Here is a 16866-nt window from a genome sequence, read left to right on the forward strand (position 1 = left end):
TGCCTGTTAACCTTTATTCATATTTAGGAAACATTCGTTTTTATAGGCGTCATTTCATCTTGTCTTAAGATATGGTAATAGGTAAACAGACATTTGCTTATGGAGAAAATAAGCATAATTTGCAATTTAGAGACACAAACGATGAAATTTCTGCTTAAGTTATTAGAGATACATAAGTTAGCTAGAAGAAACAAAAATTATTTTGTGTGTTATTACTGCAGGTTAATTATTTCATCTAATTGGTTGCTGTAAATTGTAGCGAAGAGTGCTGCGTTAAAATAGTTTTCTATAAACTGAAGGATTTGAAGCATATTTCGGATTTTTAGAGTTAACGAGGACTAGTATTTGTAATAATTTTACTAAAATAGAAGCACAGAGAAAGGAATAACACTCTTCAATTCCCTTTAAAATATAAATTTTTGATATCACCAGCAGAAATGCACTTACAGAAGTATACCCGTACTCTTCCTTTCAAACATTCCTTCATTAAAAGGAAGATATGAGATCCCAGAGGATTCCTTTGTTTAAATGGTAGCACATTTTAGGAAGACGTCAACGGCTTCCACTTTAAATGAGACTTTGAAATAGTCTAAGAGAGACGGTTAAACAATTCCGCGGTTGAAGAGCAGCTTTTACTTCCGAGCAACCATTACGCGTTTATCTTACTTACCTATTCTCAATGTGACAAGACATGCGTTTTCTTTCCTAATGAGTCGTGAAACTATTTGAGGAATTTAGTGCAATTATTCGCAAAACTCAGAGTAATTTTTATGTACATATTTGCGAAAAGAATTTTGCTCCTTGAACCAGAAATGACGTTAGAAAACATCTTCAAACGTTAATGGGATAAAATGCTCTTAACCCTTTTTATGTTTTGAGAAACATTCCTTTTTGCAATCTGAATTTGCTGGCAGTTGTATATAGGTTTAAGATTATGAAAAACAGTTTAATGATTATTTCTGCTAAAAAATTAAAATTCCTATGTAAGGCCACATTTCAAGACATCGAAATTTTTATATATTCACAAAATGTTTAATAGATATATATTATTTTTTATGAATGCTAATATTTCGATGTTACATGAAATTGGAAAAACATTTTTAGCTAAATCTGTAATTAATTATCTTCAATATGGATAAAGTCTTCGAAGCATTTCTTTCAAATGTGCTGCGGTTGATACTAGCCAGTTTTCGTCAGAAAGGTTCTCCACTTTAGCGTTCCTTCCGCTAGACAGATAGCTTTCATGTAATTTGCCATGTCCAAATTAACCTAACTTAATCAACATGCTGCACTAATTTAAAGAATTAATTTTTAATCAGACTGCGTTAAAATCCTCATCATTTTCAAAAACTGCAAATATTTTGTGATTAGGATGTAGTAATTAGATATGTTATTTAGTTATGATCAGGGATTAGAACTTTAGACGAATTTTGTCCAACTGGACGAGGGGAAGTTCAAAGAAAACTTCAAAACAGTTGCATGTATAGAGGAAAGTTTGGTGAAAACATTTTGTTTTAAACATTGGAATAGGATATTAAGAATCTTTGGCTTCATTTCGCATGCGTATTTTCGTGAGAAAAAAAATGAATTTTATTGGGTTACACTGCACTTTTTCATGTTAATAAATTCCAAACAAACAAAAAAAAAAAAAAAAAAAAAAAAAAACTTTATGCATTTAAAATTTCTGTTCCACAGTGTCAAGAAGTTCTTCTGCTTTTATAGCTGGTATTCCAGGATTCTTGGCAAAATTCTTTTCAGCTTATGAAAGATTAAATCGTCATACCTATCCTTTTTAACCCAAAGAGACGTTAGCCCAAATGCTCTTGAAACGTATACGTATGTGTAAATGAAAAAGAAACGCCCCTTTGGGCGCAATATAAAAATCTGAAAACTTTCAGACTTTTTTTTAAACAAAATTATTTTATTTGGTTAAACTACTCCTAAAAAGTGAGATCGTGTTGATTTTCTTTTTAAATGCATCGAATTATTATTTACTTTAAAAAGCAGTACTTGTTGATTAATGTAAGAATATTAATAAATACTTCATTTATACATTTTTAATATGTTTTACGTTATAAATAAATCATACGAAAATTAAGAGAGTGACATAAGATAATATAATTTTAGATCAATAACTTACCTGCTAAGTTATCAGCGCTATTAGAAGGATAATGCTTTGCAACAGTTAGCTTTGTTTCAAATTAATACGCCACCCTGCACTCCTTATTAATCACTTGAGAATGGATAGAATTATACATATTCAAACTGCCGTATGCAGTATTCCTCACTTGATCAAACATAATATAAAGCTTTCATAATTACTGCAAATGTGCTGCTCTGTGTTTGAGTTCAAAAGCAAACTTGAATGTGAGGACTTAAATCGAAATTCATATTGCTTCCCCGGAGCTTTCATCATGACTTAATGTCATGTATGGAAATCAAAACCTGCGGGCTGATGGAGATTATGATATGAACAAGAAATTTCCATAAATTTTATCAATTTATTTTATTTAACTTTTCCTAGTATATTTCATTCGAAAATAATTTCTAATTTTAATCCTTAGGTAGAAGGATAAACATTTATAAATTCTATAGAAATATTTGAGGCTTTCAGTCTTAATTCACAAACATCATGAATACATCGTTGCTTTTAAATTTTGTAATATCAAGATATATCAAGATATATCAAGTACACTCCTATCAACAGAAAGTTGAGAATCTGTGTATAATAAAATAAAATAGAGTTTACTTAAATTAACCCTTATACAAGTAACTCCTTTAGCGTTTAAAGGCCCGTCCACACGAGGTCGCTCGCGACGTAGTTAACGCAACTTTTTTGACGCCGGCGTAAATTCGCGTGACGCAGAAGACGTAAAACTGAGTACGCTCCTGTTCAGCTTTTTCGCCCGCGTCGCGCTCGTATAGCCAATAGCCGATCGAGTTCTTATCACGTGTCATAATCAGAAAACCTTCTTGCTTACCCGTTTCAATATGGCGTCAGAACCACACAGAGATGAGTTTTTGCTTAGAAATATCATAACTATATACAGTAATAAAATTATCAGCATTGTTCACGCCATCTTCAGATTTCTCAAACCGTATATATTGGTATAAATTTAAAATTCTTATTAAAGGGGAAAACTGTATATTTATAAAGCAATGATCCAACCAATATATCCATATGCTTCACCTATTTATAACACCGTAAGTAATAGATAGGAACCTAAATAAATTACAGTTTCTACGAAATCAAAGTTTCTGCCTTACAAAATTCTTACTAAATATTGGCTACATCATGTGTAATAAAAATCTCTATAAAACTAGCTTCAGCAATATAACAACTTCTAAAATAAAGCAGTTCACTGTGAAAGAGTATTCAATAAAATACAATTACGAAATTTTGGAGGAAAGTTACAACTTGTGTCATACAGCAATCATTTATTGAAGTTTAATTAAATTACCTTTGCGGCGACTTCTACTTGTTACATTATTTTTCACAGATTCTGGTATCACAGATAGCTGAGTGGTCAGCGCGCTGCTTTGTAAATGGGAAGGTGACGAGTTCGAACCTCACTCGTAGACGGTATATTTGCTTACAGTTAGCGTTTCGCATTATGAAACGTGTTTCTTATATTTAATCATGAATTATTATGTTCTTATTTTACCTATTATTATTGGCCCACCAGCGGCCGAGCAGTAAAGTCGCTGAACAGTGGTAGTTCGGTTCGAGGTTTGAATCCCGCGAACGGGCTGGCTGCATGGGTGTTTTCGTGGTTTTACCCATGTGTAACGTGTGTACGAGCCAGTTTCCCTTAGAAAGTCCTCCACGAAGACATCCCTTCCCTTAGGCTAGATAGCCCTAGTGTGCTTTGCCATAATTAAATACACACACACACCTGTTATTATTGTTTTTAATTTAGTTTAAAAATGTGCATTGCAAATAGAAATCCTTATGTAATAATATATCTGCATCTCTTTATCATATATGGTCTATAAATTCTCTCTTTATTTTTACTTTATTGCATATTTTATCATGCACATAATTTCTCATAAACTGTACAAAGTTTGAACCTCATTCTAAATTCAAAAATAAACAAAAAGAAAAACAAATCTGCAAGTCTGTCAAACTGGACGATGCTCATCCTGAAGTAATTAAAAAACAAGTAATATACAAAAAAATTAAGTCAATTCCTACTTAAGTCCACAAAGAAAAATTAAAATAATACAAATAAATAAATAAAAATACAAACATAATTTTTTTAAATTAAAAATTTTAATATGTGAAAAAGCTGTATTAACATCAAGTGTCTTTCACTACAAATTTAAAAAATTGTATTTGAACTTGAGTGGATGAATAAAAAGCATTTTATGTACTGAAAATTTGAACAAGATATAGGGAGAGTGTGAACTAATAGTAGGAATTTAATAATTCCGGATATTCATTTCGCAAACGAGGCAGTGAAAAAAAAAAATCTCTTTGAACAGGTCGCTCTAAATAAATCTTTCGGATCCATCCTTGCCATTTTTTGCGGTTTTGCCTCTGCTTAATAATTGCACTTAATAGTAAAGTTTCAGCTATATATATATAAATCATCAGATTCGGACAACTTGCCGCAAAAACATAATACAGAAGCACAGCGAAGTAATAAGATACAGCTCTGTTGACGCTATATTACAGCGTCACGTGATTTTTGCGCAAAATAATTCTATTGGTTAAACGCACTCTTCGCAAGCGTACTCGTTTGGACGCTTTTACGCTGGTAACGTAAAAGCGCGTTCGTCAGCTACGTTTCGAGCGTACTCGTGTGGACGGACCTTAAGTCTATAAAAACGTTTCATAATTGCAATCCTCGTACTTTAATCTATCGGTAATAGCAATTTTGGAACGTCTGAGCCATCGAAAAGAAAAATATCAAGTAAACTTTCCTTTAAAGATTTCAGTACTATCAGATCGATGTATTTTTATGCGTGATATTAAGTATTAACGCTACAAATACCATGCAATTTGCCTATCTAGAAAGACCAAGCGGTCGTATTTTACCGCTATAGAAAAATCTTATTTCCTTAAACCTTCTTACGATAAATTTTCTCCGAGTACCTTCATGATGCAGTTGATAGCAGTCGGGTTAGTATCAGAAGTTCCAGAGTTCGAATCCCGACGAGGGCAATTCAGATTTCTCACCCCCCAAAGATTTTATAGCGTCACACAACTAAAAATGTGGTGGGGGATAGTTCCCCATTTCTTGGATTTCCGATTGTATCCTGCTCCTTCTCGGTCGCCCTTTAGTGAGAAGACTATAAAGAATCTTCCTCTTCTTCACCATCAGTAGCATGAAAATGACAGTTCTGCGACAGGAGGGTCAGAGGGCCAGGGGGCGTGGTCAATGACGTCACACAGAGGGCGGGGCCAAAGGTAACGTCATCACACTAGGAGGCGTGGTTTCGAGTGGAGTTGAGTTGTTCGTAGACTACTGGTTGAGTTGTAGACCTCCTGCTTTTCATTTAAAGTTAGTTTTTTTTAATTTGGCAACGGAGTCATGGCGTCCTCTAGGGACGAAAAAAGAAAATAATGTATTTAGGAATTGCTTATGGCGTCCTCTAATCGTAATCTATTTTAGAAGTTTCTTTTATTAAAAAAATGTTCTATGATTCAAAATATAGGATCGAACCGTGAAACAAAATATCTCCTTTTCTGGAAAGAAATAACTGTTAAAAATATTGGAAAGAATAACATAATACTCATTAAAATTTCGCACACACACACACACACACACACATATGGGCTTTTATCGAAAGCCTCAGCTTTCTGACACCTGAGGGTCTCTCTTCACAGTTTCACAGTCATGGGGTTTTTTTGAATACCCAGGTGCTAGCCCCCTTCCCATAACTCCACTGTGAAGTCATTGACCACATTAAAAATAATCCATTTTGTTTTCCATTAAACATTATTTATATTGATATGCCCATAGGCTAAGGAGTGCACTCCATCCTTTAAAATATATCTTTTATCATCAAAAGCTGAAAGTGCGATTTTATTTATAGCCATGGTAAAAAGATGATGGTTCTTACTCTGAATATTATATTGTAATTCTCTGGTGAAGATAGATTTCTCTAAACAATCTCTATAATTTTTATGTTTAAGTTTCCTTTTAATAACACTTTGTTTAACTCCTTTCGCGGTTTTCTTCTCACTTTCATCCAACAGTAGAGAGTACATTTTCGCCCTCAGTCCTATAAACTCCAGTATTGGTTCGGAATTCATTTCATCTTTGAAGCATCCAATTTTCTTTTTATTATTGATATTGTATAAAGCATGAGTCTTCGGATAATCTGACATATCGTACAGATGCGTATGAAAACTCATATCTCGATATACATCTTCTGTTAAAATTTCGTACGTGAGAGAGTCTGTGTCAGTAAAAAGTAGCTTGGCTCTTTCTCCATATTGTTTTTTGATATGATTATAATGAAAATTGTACATATGATATTTACTAAGTTCTAGTATGACAAATCCTACATATATGGGCATGTTTAAACTAACACAGTTTTTCAACCTTTGTACTCCAACCAAATCATTATCAAAAATTCTGAAATTATGAAAGGTTGGTGCAGCTACCAATATTTTCGCTCTTTTTTCTGTATTGACTAATTGGACATCAACATGTTTCCTCACGTTTTCCATAGTTTTACCGTACACACTATTGTTCATTAGTTTAAAAAAATCTTTCTCATATCCTGTCTGTGCATTTTTACGTTGATCTGTATTAAACTGTATATAAGGTTGTAACCAAGCTTTTTGTTTAAATTTTATAATTTTGTGAACATGCATTAATTTCATACCTAAAGAGAGATATAACTGTAAATTTTTATGATAGATGACATAATTAAATTTAGGATTTAAATTAGGAACTAATTTAGTATTCGAGATAAATTTATTATTTTTCAGTACACTGACTGCATAAGGTGAAAGATGATTAGCTATTATTTTCATTTTTTCTGGAGCTAAGGGATAATCGTTATGAGCATTATGAAGTTCTTTGGGATATTCGAGGTCTACTTCCAAGATGTATCCATCCAAACTGTCTTCTGATAAAGTCAAAATCTTTTCTATGACATTCTTATGAGGTTCAACCCACTCAAAACTTCCATAGGGTAAGGGTTGACTCATAGCCCACCCGTAGAGATTGTTTGCATCAAGGTATAAGATATATTTACTTTCTTTAGTTGAATCAAAATTTTTCAGATATTTATTATTTGCTACAGACTTACGCTGGGTAATCATGGACACACCTCCACGAATGCCCTGCTCTATAAATAAATGCATATTAACATCCGTTAATAATTCCAAAGCTTGATCAGTCATTTTTAAGCAGGCTTGCCAAGCTAATCCAGGTGCAGTCATCAAATGTGCACAATCTAAACTATAGTAAGTTTTACAAAGCTGTCTAAAATTTTCAAACACATCTGCTAATTGTAAAACATCACTTTTTACGTATAAATCATGATATTCACCTAAATTTTGAATATGAAAAGATTGCCAAACAGTTTGAGCATGAATGTAATCATCCGAAGATATACTTTCACCAGTTAAAGTACTTCGAAAGTTCTCTATGGATGGTAACTGAGTATCTTTAAATTTATCAAAAGAGTTGATGTATTCATATGGATATATTCCCTTCCGTAATAATAATTTTATGTTTTGATCATTGGGAAAATTTTCTTTTAAAATCCTAAATTTTTCTTCAGGCAAGTTAGATACAAGTTTTTCCAAAGATGCGTTCATAAACTGTAAACTATCAATAAAAATTAAAGATATTCTTAGATTATTCCATTTTCTTTTAATACTGAAAGAAATATATTTTTCCATATTATTAGGTATAACATAAAACTCCCTGTTTTGAATTTTGCCGATGCCTTGCATGATTAAATGTGCATCATAGTGTTTTAAATTATGAAATACGACAGGAATTTTCTTTTGAAGTTTAAATTTCAAATTGCACTTATTGTGCAGAGCTCCTCTATACTTTCCCGTAAGATGATCGTGATCTTTTACACGATCATTATTCAAATGTTTTTTGCATAAGTAGCAATGAGTTGCATTTTTAAAATTTTGTTCATCTTGAGATGTCATGGAAAGAGGTACAATACTATATAATTTTTCAGCTATTTCCTCTTCTTCACGTAAAATATTTTGTATAAAATGGTCTACTGCATTTGGACCTCTATATACTGTTACAGGTTTAACGCTTTTCCCATCAGGTCCTACAATTATGTAAGCATATCCGCAAGCTTTATGATGATGTATTTTTTCTGTAAAAGACGCAGTAGCTACATCAGGTGTACAAGTGTCTATGTTTTCAATTAAAGCTTCAAAATCAGCATAAATAATGTACGGAATAGACTCTTCATATTGATAATTAGTATATTCTAATATTTTTTCTTCTTCCGAGGGCATTTTAATTCTCTGTATGTTTTGATGTTGACAGTATTTTACATGTTCTTCTAACAGGTTTTCACGGGTGAATCTATGCAAACACCTCATGCAATAGAACATATTTCCATCATGTTTTGTGAGGTTACCTAATAACCGGGACATATTTCTTATTAAGCAATAATGTTGTTTACTGTCATCACTGATTAAAAGTAAATTAATACAATCAGTTTCTTTTCTGTTTGAAATGTAGAGAGGAAAGACTTCTTTTTCTTCATATCCAAATACATTTATTCTAAGATTATTTAGTTTTTCAATAGATGATATTTTTGTAATAGGAACAGGGCATTCAATATTTCCTAATTTTATTTCATGTTCATAGGGTTTATAATGATTTACTCGTTCTGGTTTATTTTCTCTAGAAAGATCATATTTGTGTGCAAGTAAGCACCACACTAAACATTTTTGATCCTCATTTTGAATGTTTAAAATGGCTTTTTTCATGGCAAGTTCTTTGGGAAGAGGTATATAACTACTAGCGGCTAAGGGATGATATCGAGCTGTGCAGAGTTCTAATTTTTCAATTTTATCTAATGTCCATCCCGAGCCATTTTGTAAAAATTCTTCAAACGATTTTTTTATCTTGTTATAGGCCTCATTCAATTGTTCTTCAACATTCTCTATTGTTAAACTTGTGAGGCAGGTAGATCTAAAATGTGGTTTAATAACCTCTTCCTCCCCATCATGTCCTATTCTAGAGAACTGTGCTGTTACTATAATGTACCATTTTAAAGCCTTTTTCTCATTGATTTCTTCCTCGAGTTTCGACATAATATTTAATTTGATATTATTTAAAAATATTTCAAGATCTTGATTAATTTCTTTGGTGGCGATAACCAGGACCACAACAACATTATGATAACCCTTTCTTTCGAATACGATTTCAACTTCCATTAACCCTTATCATAACGTGAAGTCTACAACGCTTATCAAGGATCTTCCTTCACTTCTGTATGTATTGTCAAACTTGGAATAGCAACAACAACCTTAAGATAATACATTCTTTCACATATGATTATCAGAGTTTTAGAAATTTTCCATTACTCTATCATGATAAGTGGATGATGCTTTTAAGATTACCCTTATGCATATATGTATAAGTAATGTCAAACTTAAGAATAACAACTCTTTCAAATAAGTTTTCAGTGATTATCAGAGTTTTCCATTAACCTATCTTACCATGATAACGCAATAATATAATGACGCCTTATAGACTGTCCTTCCCAAACAAGACAAGACAAGAATGTATTACGGTAAGTGTTGATGAATTATATTGGTGAAGATATATTTTTATGTATTAATTTTAAAAATATAAGAGATTCTTTAAGACAGAAAAAAATTGTTCATTTATTTTGTGATAGGTTTTTTGAATTGAAATGTTCTGGAGATTATAAAAATTCATTAATATAAGTACAGCTATTCTATTTAAATTTCTGTGTTTGGTTGATGTTATGACTATGTTTTTTTCCTTATGTTTTTTTAATAGAAATATATTGAAATTTTAGTTTTAATTTTAAAGCAAACATGTATATCAAATGTCAGTAAATGGATATTGCTGTTAATTTGATGTTAATTAATGTAAGAAAATTCCAAGTATATTTTATGTATAATACAGAAACTTGTTCTTTGGAAATAAATAAATGTATTTAAATAGAAAAGCTTCTTGGTGAAATGAATGTTTTTCATAACATTTAAAAACGATGTAAAACAAATATTGATTGTAGAGAGAAGAAAGAGTCTATATGTAAAAATAATAATTTTATTCATTTAATAAGGTTCCCATTTTCGTGGAGAACGTATATGTTTTACAGATTTAACATGCAATACTTTTTTTTTTCATATTAACATCATGATTCTGTAAATTTTCATTTTTGATATAGTCCATTGGCATGTTGATTTCAGTCAAGGCTTTTAAAAATTCGTTTTTAGCAGGAATATTAATCTTTTTCTTTTTGGTTGTAAAAAGGATGTTGAATAAGTCTATAATATTTGAATGCTTAATTTTTTTCTTATGATAAAGTACTTCGCCTTTATCATTCCACTTAAGAATATCAGGATGTCGCTTTAAAATAGCTAATGCATTTTGTGCTTTTCTTCTCATTCGTAAAGGTACACTGTCTAAGATAACAGTAGAATAATCAGTTACAGTCATCTGTTTGTCGCCGTCTGTCACAGATGAGGGGGCTTCTTCTTCCTCTTTCACTTTCTTCATCTCAGCTGAATCGTCTAAAGAATTTTGTGAGTCGTCTTTAGGAGGTTTAAAGGGTGAATTGTATTCCTTTAAGTTTAATTTCTTTTGTAAAAGTTCATAATAACGCACTAATTTCTCACGATCGTCATCTGAACTGTTTAAAATATGCATCATGGCTTTATCCAATTCACTTAACTGTTTATCAGAAATGGTATGCTTTGTCATCATCTCTTCTGGAACTAACACATATTTCTTAGTGAACTCCATTGATTAGTCCTGTAAGAACACTGAGAGCAGCAGGAATCAAAACGTTTAGAAAACCTCCTTTTTGTAAAATTAATTTTCGTTTCTTCACAAGAGAAATCTTACGATTTCCTAATTTTCGTAAAGTTGTTTTATGCTTACAGAGAGACTTCTTTTGTTGCTCTGACAATGGAACGTTTCCTTTGAGTATGTTTAAACTACATTCGCATATAGCTTTTATGCAACTGATATTAATTTTCTTTAATAGCTGTTTCCGTAACTTTAACGGACAAATGTTTAACAGCTGTAACTGTCTTAGCTGTTTCTTGACCAGCGTCATTTTATAAAATGATGATGCATTTTATAAAGCTGTTGTTTTTATCATTTTTTAATAATGTTTCATTTGATAAACATACTGTACTTGGTTAGGTAAAATTTGGGTGCGTAAACGTAATTCTTCCGGAGTTTCACTGCGCAGATCAATGAATAAATAAGAAAAAGGTTTCTTGGTTGCATCTTCATATACTTCTTGAAAAAACTTTAAATGACGCGGAAAGAGCTGTTTTCCTAAATGTACGATTTGACTGACATCTCTTCTGTTTTTACACAAAATCAAATAGTGTGCATTTAAAGTCACTTCACGCATTTCTTTTCCCTTGTGAAAAAAGTTTTGTGTGATAAAAATAACGCTTAAATTTAAATGATGACTTCCTTTTGTAAATAAGTTAGTCAGACGTTTATCATTCCCACACTCTCTCATCAAATCGTCTACGATGAATAATGTGTTGGAACCTAAATATTCTTGATATTTAATTGGTAAACCTTCGACAAAAGTAACATTCGGTATATCATTATACAGAGGTTGGTAAATTCCATAACACCATACTACTTTATCGGGAATCGTTGAAAACATTTCCTCTTTATACTTTAACAGTTCTCGTACAAAATAGGTTTTCCCACATCCAGTGGGTCCCGAAATCACCATTGTGAAAGGATGTTGTAGCTTTGGAAATTCCATATTAAATGAGACAAGACACATAATGTATAAAGTTTAAATGTATTTATTGATAGAAAGAAGATCTTACATGAAATTTCTTGATTACAAAATTATATAATTTAATATCATTAGATATATGTTGAGGTATGAAAGATAACAATATATCATTGAGAGATTGTCCACGACATTTACAATGTAAATAGTATATGCAATATTGACCACATACTGCTGTTACATTAGTTTGGAGAGTCATCGAATTAAAGTCCATCTGTGGAAATCGTTCTGCATACTTGGCTATCGGTCCAGGAAAATAGGATGGGTCATGTCCATAGGAATCGAAAAATTCTAAATGCTGTGGGGATGAAATGTAAAAGGCTAACCAGTGACTACCGGATTCAGATGCACGATCTACATTAGCTATAAAGCAACTTGGATATTTCTTGATCTCGATAGGGAGTCGATCACTTGCAAAAACTCCCAGAAATGCTTTTCGTGTCTTTGCATTCTGAGAGAGTGCTCTGTTTATTTCAAGGCTGTCCATTGCTTAATTAGCAAAATCGCATAGTACATGACGAGATTTTGTTATTTCAATCACGTTTTGAAATTCTGCATAGACTAGCACCGAGAGAGTCACAGAGAGAGCTTTAGCAAATTTAATTTCTACTCGCAAATTGCCTTGATGCTGTAAGTTAAAATGAGATCCATCACACATATCTGGAGTTAAATCGAAAGCATATAACACATGTCCTTTCACAAATTCTTCTCGAGATAAATAGATGCCTTTGTCGCGATTAAATCCAGAAAATAAACTGTGGTAAGCACGCACATAATGATTAGATTCGAAATCAAGGTCCATTGGTTTACATGGAACGGGTTGTCCATCTACATAAATCGATATAAAGTTGACATGATGATGGGCAAACAGAAAAGGATTCATTGAATATTGTCCATTCATTGCAGCATTTTCTGCACAAGTAATAATGACTCGCTTGGGCATCAATCCTAAAAATACATTATCTTGCATAAAAGACCAACTTCCCTTAGATACTGAATATGTTTTGCATAATACTCGATCTATAGGGTATTTAGCAGAACTTTTTTCCAACGCTTTTACATGTCCGAGAGAGACTCCAGGGTTTACTTTTACTTTTCTGATAAACAAAGAAGCATGATCCAAGATCACTTTATAATCGGCATCTTTCTCAGTAGAAACTAGACAGAAAGCAGATTTACTACGCACCATTTTAATTTTCACATCAACTAAATTTAACATGAGTCGATTTTGTTGAAAAATGTCACAATGTAATTGTCCTATCAAATCCACACTTTGACTGTTTTTTATAAGTTCACCGCGAGCTTTTAGTCCAGCATCCGCATCTTGAGCTAAGACATCTATTTTATTAGGTGAAGTGTCTTGGAAAAATCCTTCGCAGGTGAGTAAACTTTTCTTTGCATCTTCCCCATAATTCAATAATGTTTCGATGAAGGCTCTATAAGGATAGGTATTTGTCGCTGATGAAATGTTTCTTTCATTTAAACTTACATCTACTTGCGAAAAGAGAGAATGTAAAAATAAATTTACAGGGGCAACCGGTTCTTTGTCTGTTAGATTGGATCCGTCTGCCTTAACTACTTCAACTTTCACGTGTATATAAGAAGCAGCTAAATCAATATAGTCTTCACCACTGCCAGAAATATTAAATTCGATAGGTCCTCCATCTCGTATATTTGCGAGAGGGTGATATTCCACAAACTGTCCTTTTTCTATAGCTGTTTGCGTAGGAGGAATGGTAAATAAATCTAATTCAGATTTGACGCAAACGGGAGAGTCTCGATGAATATACGAAGTCATACTTTTTTTTAAGAGAAAATATCCTGTGCTTTCACCTTCTTTGATCTGTGAGAAATGGTACGCTTTTTCCTACGTTTCTGCTTTTTATTAACTCGTCCAGAACCAATCATGTTCTTCACTTTAGTAGCAGCTTTATCTGTTAATATATTTCCGGCTTCTTTCAGTCGACGCTTAGCAGCCTCTTTTACATCTTGTCCTTGTGATACATCATTTAACAAATTCAGTCCACTATGCCATACTTGTTTTCCAATTGCTTTGGCTCCTGATTTAATAAGAGGTACGGCAGCGCGAAAGAAGGATCTGAATAGACCCCCTAATCCGTATCCTCTCTGATAAAGATTACCTTGATAATAATTCAATCCATGTCCTGTTTGTTGTACATAATAATCTTCAAACGATTTTTGACAACATTGATAAGGTACATACATTATGACAAGTATTTTTGACGGAAATGAAGTTTCACGTATGACCTTCCTCGTTCAAATGGCGTAAATGCTCCCATATGCGTTCTTATATCGATTTCCAAAGTGTCTATCATTTTCCGATTCACAGGTAAATAATGAGGTCTATCAAATAATGCACTCACCACTTCTCCATCGCTACCAGTTACTCTTACAATTCGAAGAAGAGGAGCTAAAACATCTCCTACGATTTGAGGTTCTACAATATCCGTATATATCATTAATACACGATAATGTGCACAGGGGTCGGCTGCAAAAGGACTTTCTACAACAGTTTCGGAACTATCATCTGTAGATGTAATTTCCATAGGTTCAAAACCTAACATTTGGGCTAACCCATCATGTAAAATCACTTTAGCGTTATTTTTCACTTTGATTTTCACTCGTTTTGTTATTGGGTTATAACTAAATATTATTTTGTTTTGATGTTCTTTAATATAAATAGCTTTTAAAATATCAGGTACTGTTTCATAACATCCTGGAGGTAATCTACGACCTAACATTTCACCATCTTTCTCTAAAACAAATCCAATTAAGTTATTGTCTGCATTCACATTGTGCCATGTGTGCGGATATAGCAATTCAACCAAACCAACTTCCCACATACCTTTTAATTCAATGGGAACAGGTAAACGTGTTATAAAATGTGAAATTTTATTTTCGGGGAAATAATTCATAGAGCTATCGCTCGGAAGTGTTACGTAGAAACTCATTTTCATAAATGATTCGGATACAGTATTTTCTCACACTTTATATCGAGAGTAAATTAGAAGCTGGAATCCATTGATTGAATTTGTCGGGATAACCGCGATATTTTACAAAGTATTCTGTCTGATTTTTATGTATACGTTTCTTTAAAATTTTTTCAATGCGATATTCCTCTTTCAGTCTCACTTTCTGCAACTCTTGTGCATAAAACGTTCCTTTTACTGAGTCTCCAAGTAAATCTTTAATTCTATACACAGCTGGATGTCTTTTAACACACTCTGTCACCACAAATAGTTCTTCCGTCCAATTGGTTTCATAGCCTTTTTCGAAAGTAAGCTTTAGTTTGGAAACACGTACCACATCTCCTACAGCGAATATACATTTAGAAACGTTAGAAGGATGATTTTCATACAAGGTAAACCATACGTCACTCTCATTTTCTGAATTGACTTCTATGGGAGCTCGCATTATACTTGAATGAAAAGTAGCATTATAACTTTCTATTAATTTGTCCAAGATATCTACATATTTATATGTATTTCGAGTCGTAAAGTATTTCCACATTTTTGTTTTCAAAGTGCGATTAAACCTTTCCACCACGGATGCTTTAGTAGTATTGAATGTACTGAAAAGTTTAACTTGATTTCTTTTTAAAAATTTTATAAACACTTTATTTTTAAATTCGGTGCCCTTATCCGTTTGAAGGAATTTTGGTTTACGTTGACTCATTATTTTTTGAAACGCTTTCACAATATCTTCTCCCCGCTTTTGTTTCAGAGGAATAGCCCATGCATATTTGGATAATATGTCAATACAGGTTAATATATATCGATAACCATCATTATGATCACGTAAATGTGAAACATCCACTAAATCAGCTTGCCATTGTTGATCTATAGAATACACGATTACCCTATTCGTTGGAAATTTTCGGCGAATTGGCTTGTGAAGCGTGTACGCATCTATTCCCTCTAACCATGTTTGAATCTCTTTCCTGGAAACTTTACCTCTGCAGCACGATGTAAAGCTTCAACACCACCAAAACTTGCAACATGAGCCGGATCCTGATACGATAAATTCATATTCATAACCTATGGAATTATTCTTCATATGGATAATGATAAGTTCCCACTGTCGTTAAGACGTAGCGTAAAATCAATAGGAATTTTATGAAATTCTGTAAAAATATAGATGGATGATAAAATAACACATAAAACAGTGTATAAACACACCGCAACGGTGGCTTCTCCTGGAGCAGGCATAATTGCAATTGATGAGCTGATTCAAATTCCATTTTCTTATATAGGCTTTTTTACCTAAATCTGAATGTATCCCGTCAGCTTAGTGGTTAAAATCTTCAAACTACTCAGCTGGTGAGATATTTTGTTTCACGGTTCGATCCTATATTTTGAATCATAGAACATTTTTTTAATAAAAGAAACTTCTAAAATAGATTATTTTCTTTTTTCGTCCCTAGAGGACGCCATAAGCAATTCCTAAATACATTATTTTCTTTTTTCGTCCCTAGAGGACGCCATGACTCCGTTGCCAAATTAAAAAAACTAACTTTTAATGAAAAGCAGGAGGTCTACAACTCAACCAGTAGTCTACCAACAACTCAACTCCACTCGAAACCACGCCTCCTAGTGTGATGACGTTGCCTTTGGCCCCGCCCTCTGTGTGACGTCATTGACCACGCCCCCTGACCCTCCTGTCGCAGAACTGTCATTTTCATGCTACTACCATCTCCCTTCGTTATGGCATTGGAAACGCAACCAGCAAGCAGTCGGAAGGTTTGGAGTACGAGTTCTGCCGAATGTATCGCTGGTTTTTCTTTCTCCTACCTTAATCGCTCTGCTTGCTATGACGTTACGAATTCTAGACTGAATTGAAATAAATAAATCTTCGGCATAAATTTGATGT

At 32.9% G+C, this 16866-nt stretch overlaps 1 protein-coding gene across 1 annotated transcript; it reads right to left on the bottom strand.

Moving 5' to 3' along the window:
• Positions 1-12466: 12466 nt before the first annotated feature.
• LOC118199235 (uncharacterized protein F54H12.2-like) lies at positions 12467-13774 on the bottom strand. Its single transcript, XM_035371036.2, has 2 exons — positions 13222-13774; positions 12467-13134 (listed from the first exon to the last, which is right to left on the bottom strand). The coding sequence occupies exons 1-2, from the start codon at positions 13772-13774 to the stop codon at positions 12467-12469; spliced, it is 1221 nt and encodes a 406-aa protein (XP_035226927.2).
• Positions 13775-16866: the final 3092 nt, after the last annotated feature.

The sequence above is a fragment of the Stegodyphus dumicola genome, chromosome X1, assembly GCF_044657685.1.
Source record: "Stegodyphus dumicola isolate Sdum_Otavi_A_Nest chromosome X1, ASM4465768v1".
NCBI lineage: Eukaryota > Metazoa > Arthropoda > Arachnida > Araneae > Eresidae > Stegodyphus > Stegodyphus dumicola.

Coding starts and splice junctions, on each gene's coding strand:
- LOC118199235 (XM_035371036.2), bottom strand. CDS start 13,774: ATGACTTCGTATATTCATCGAGACTCTCCCGTTTGCGTCAAATCTGAA. Junction 13,135..13,221: donor TTTGATAGGACAATTACATT/GTGACATTTTTC, acceptor CTTTCTGTCTAG/TTTCTACTGAGAAAGATGCC.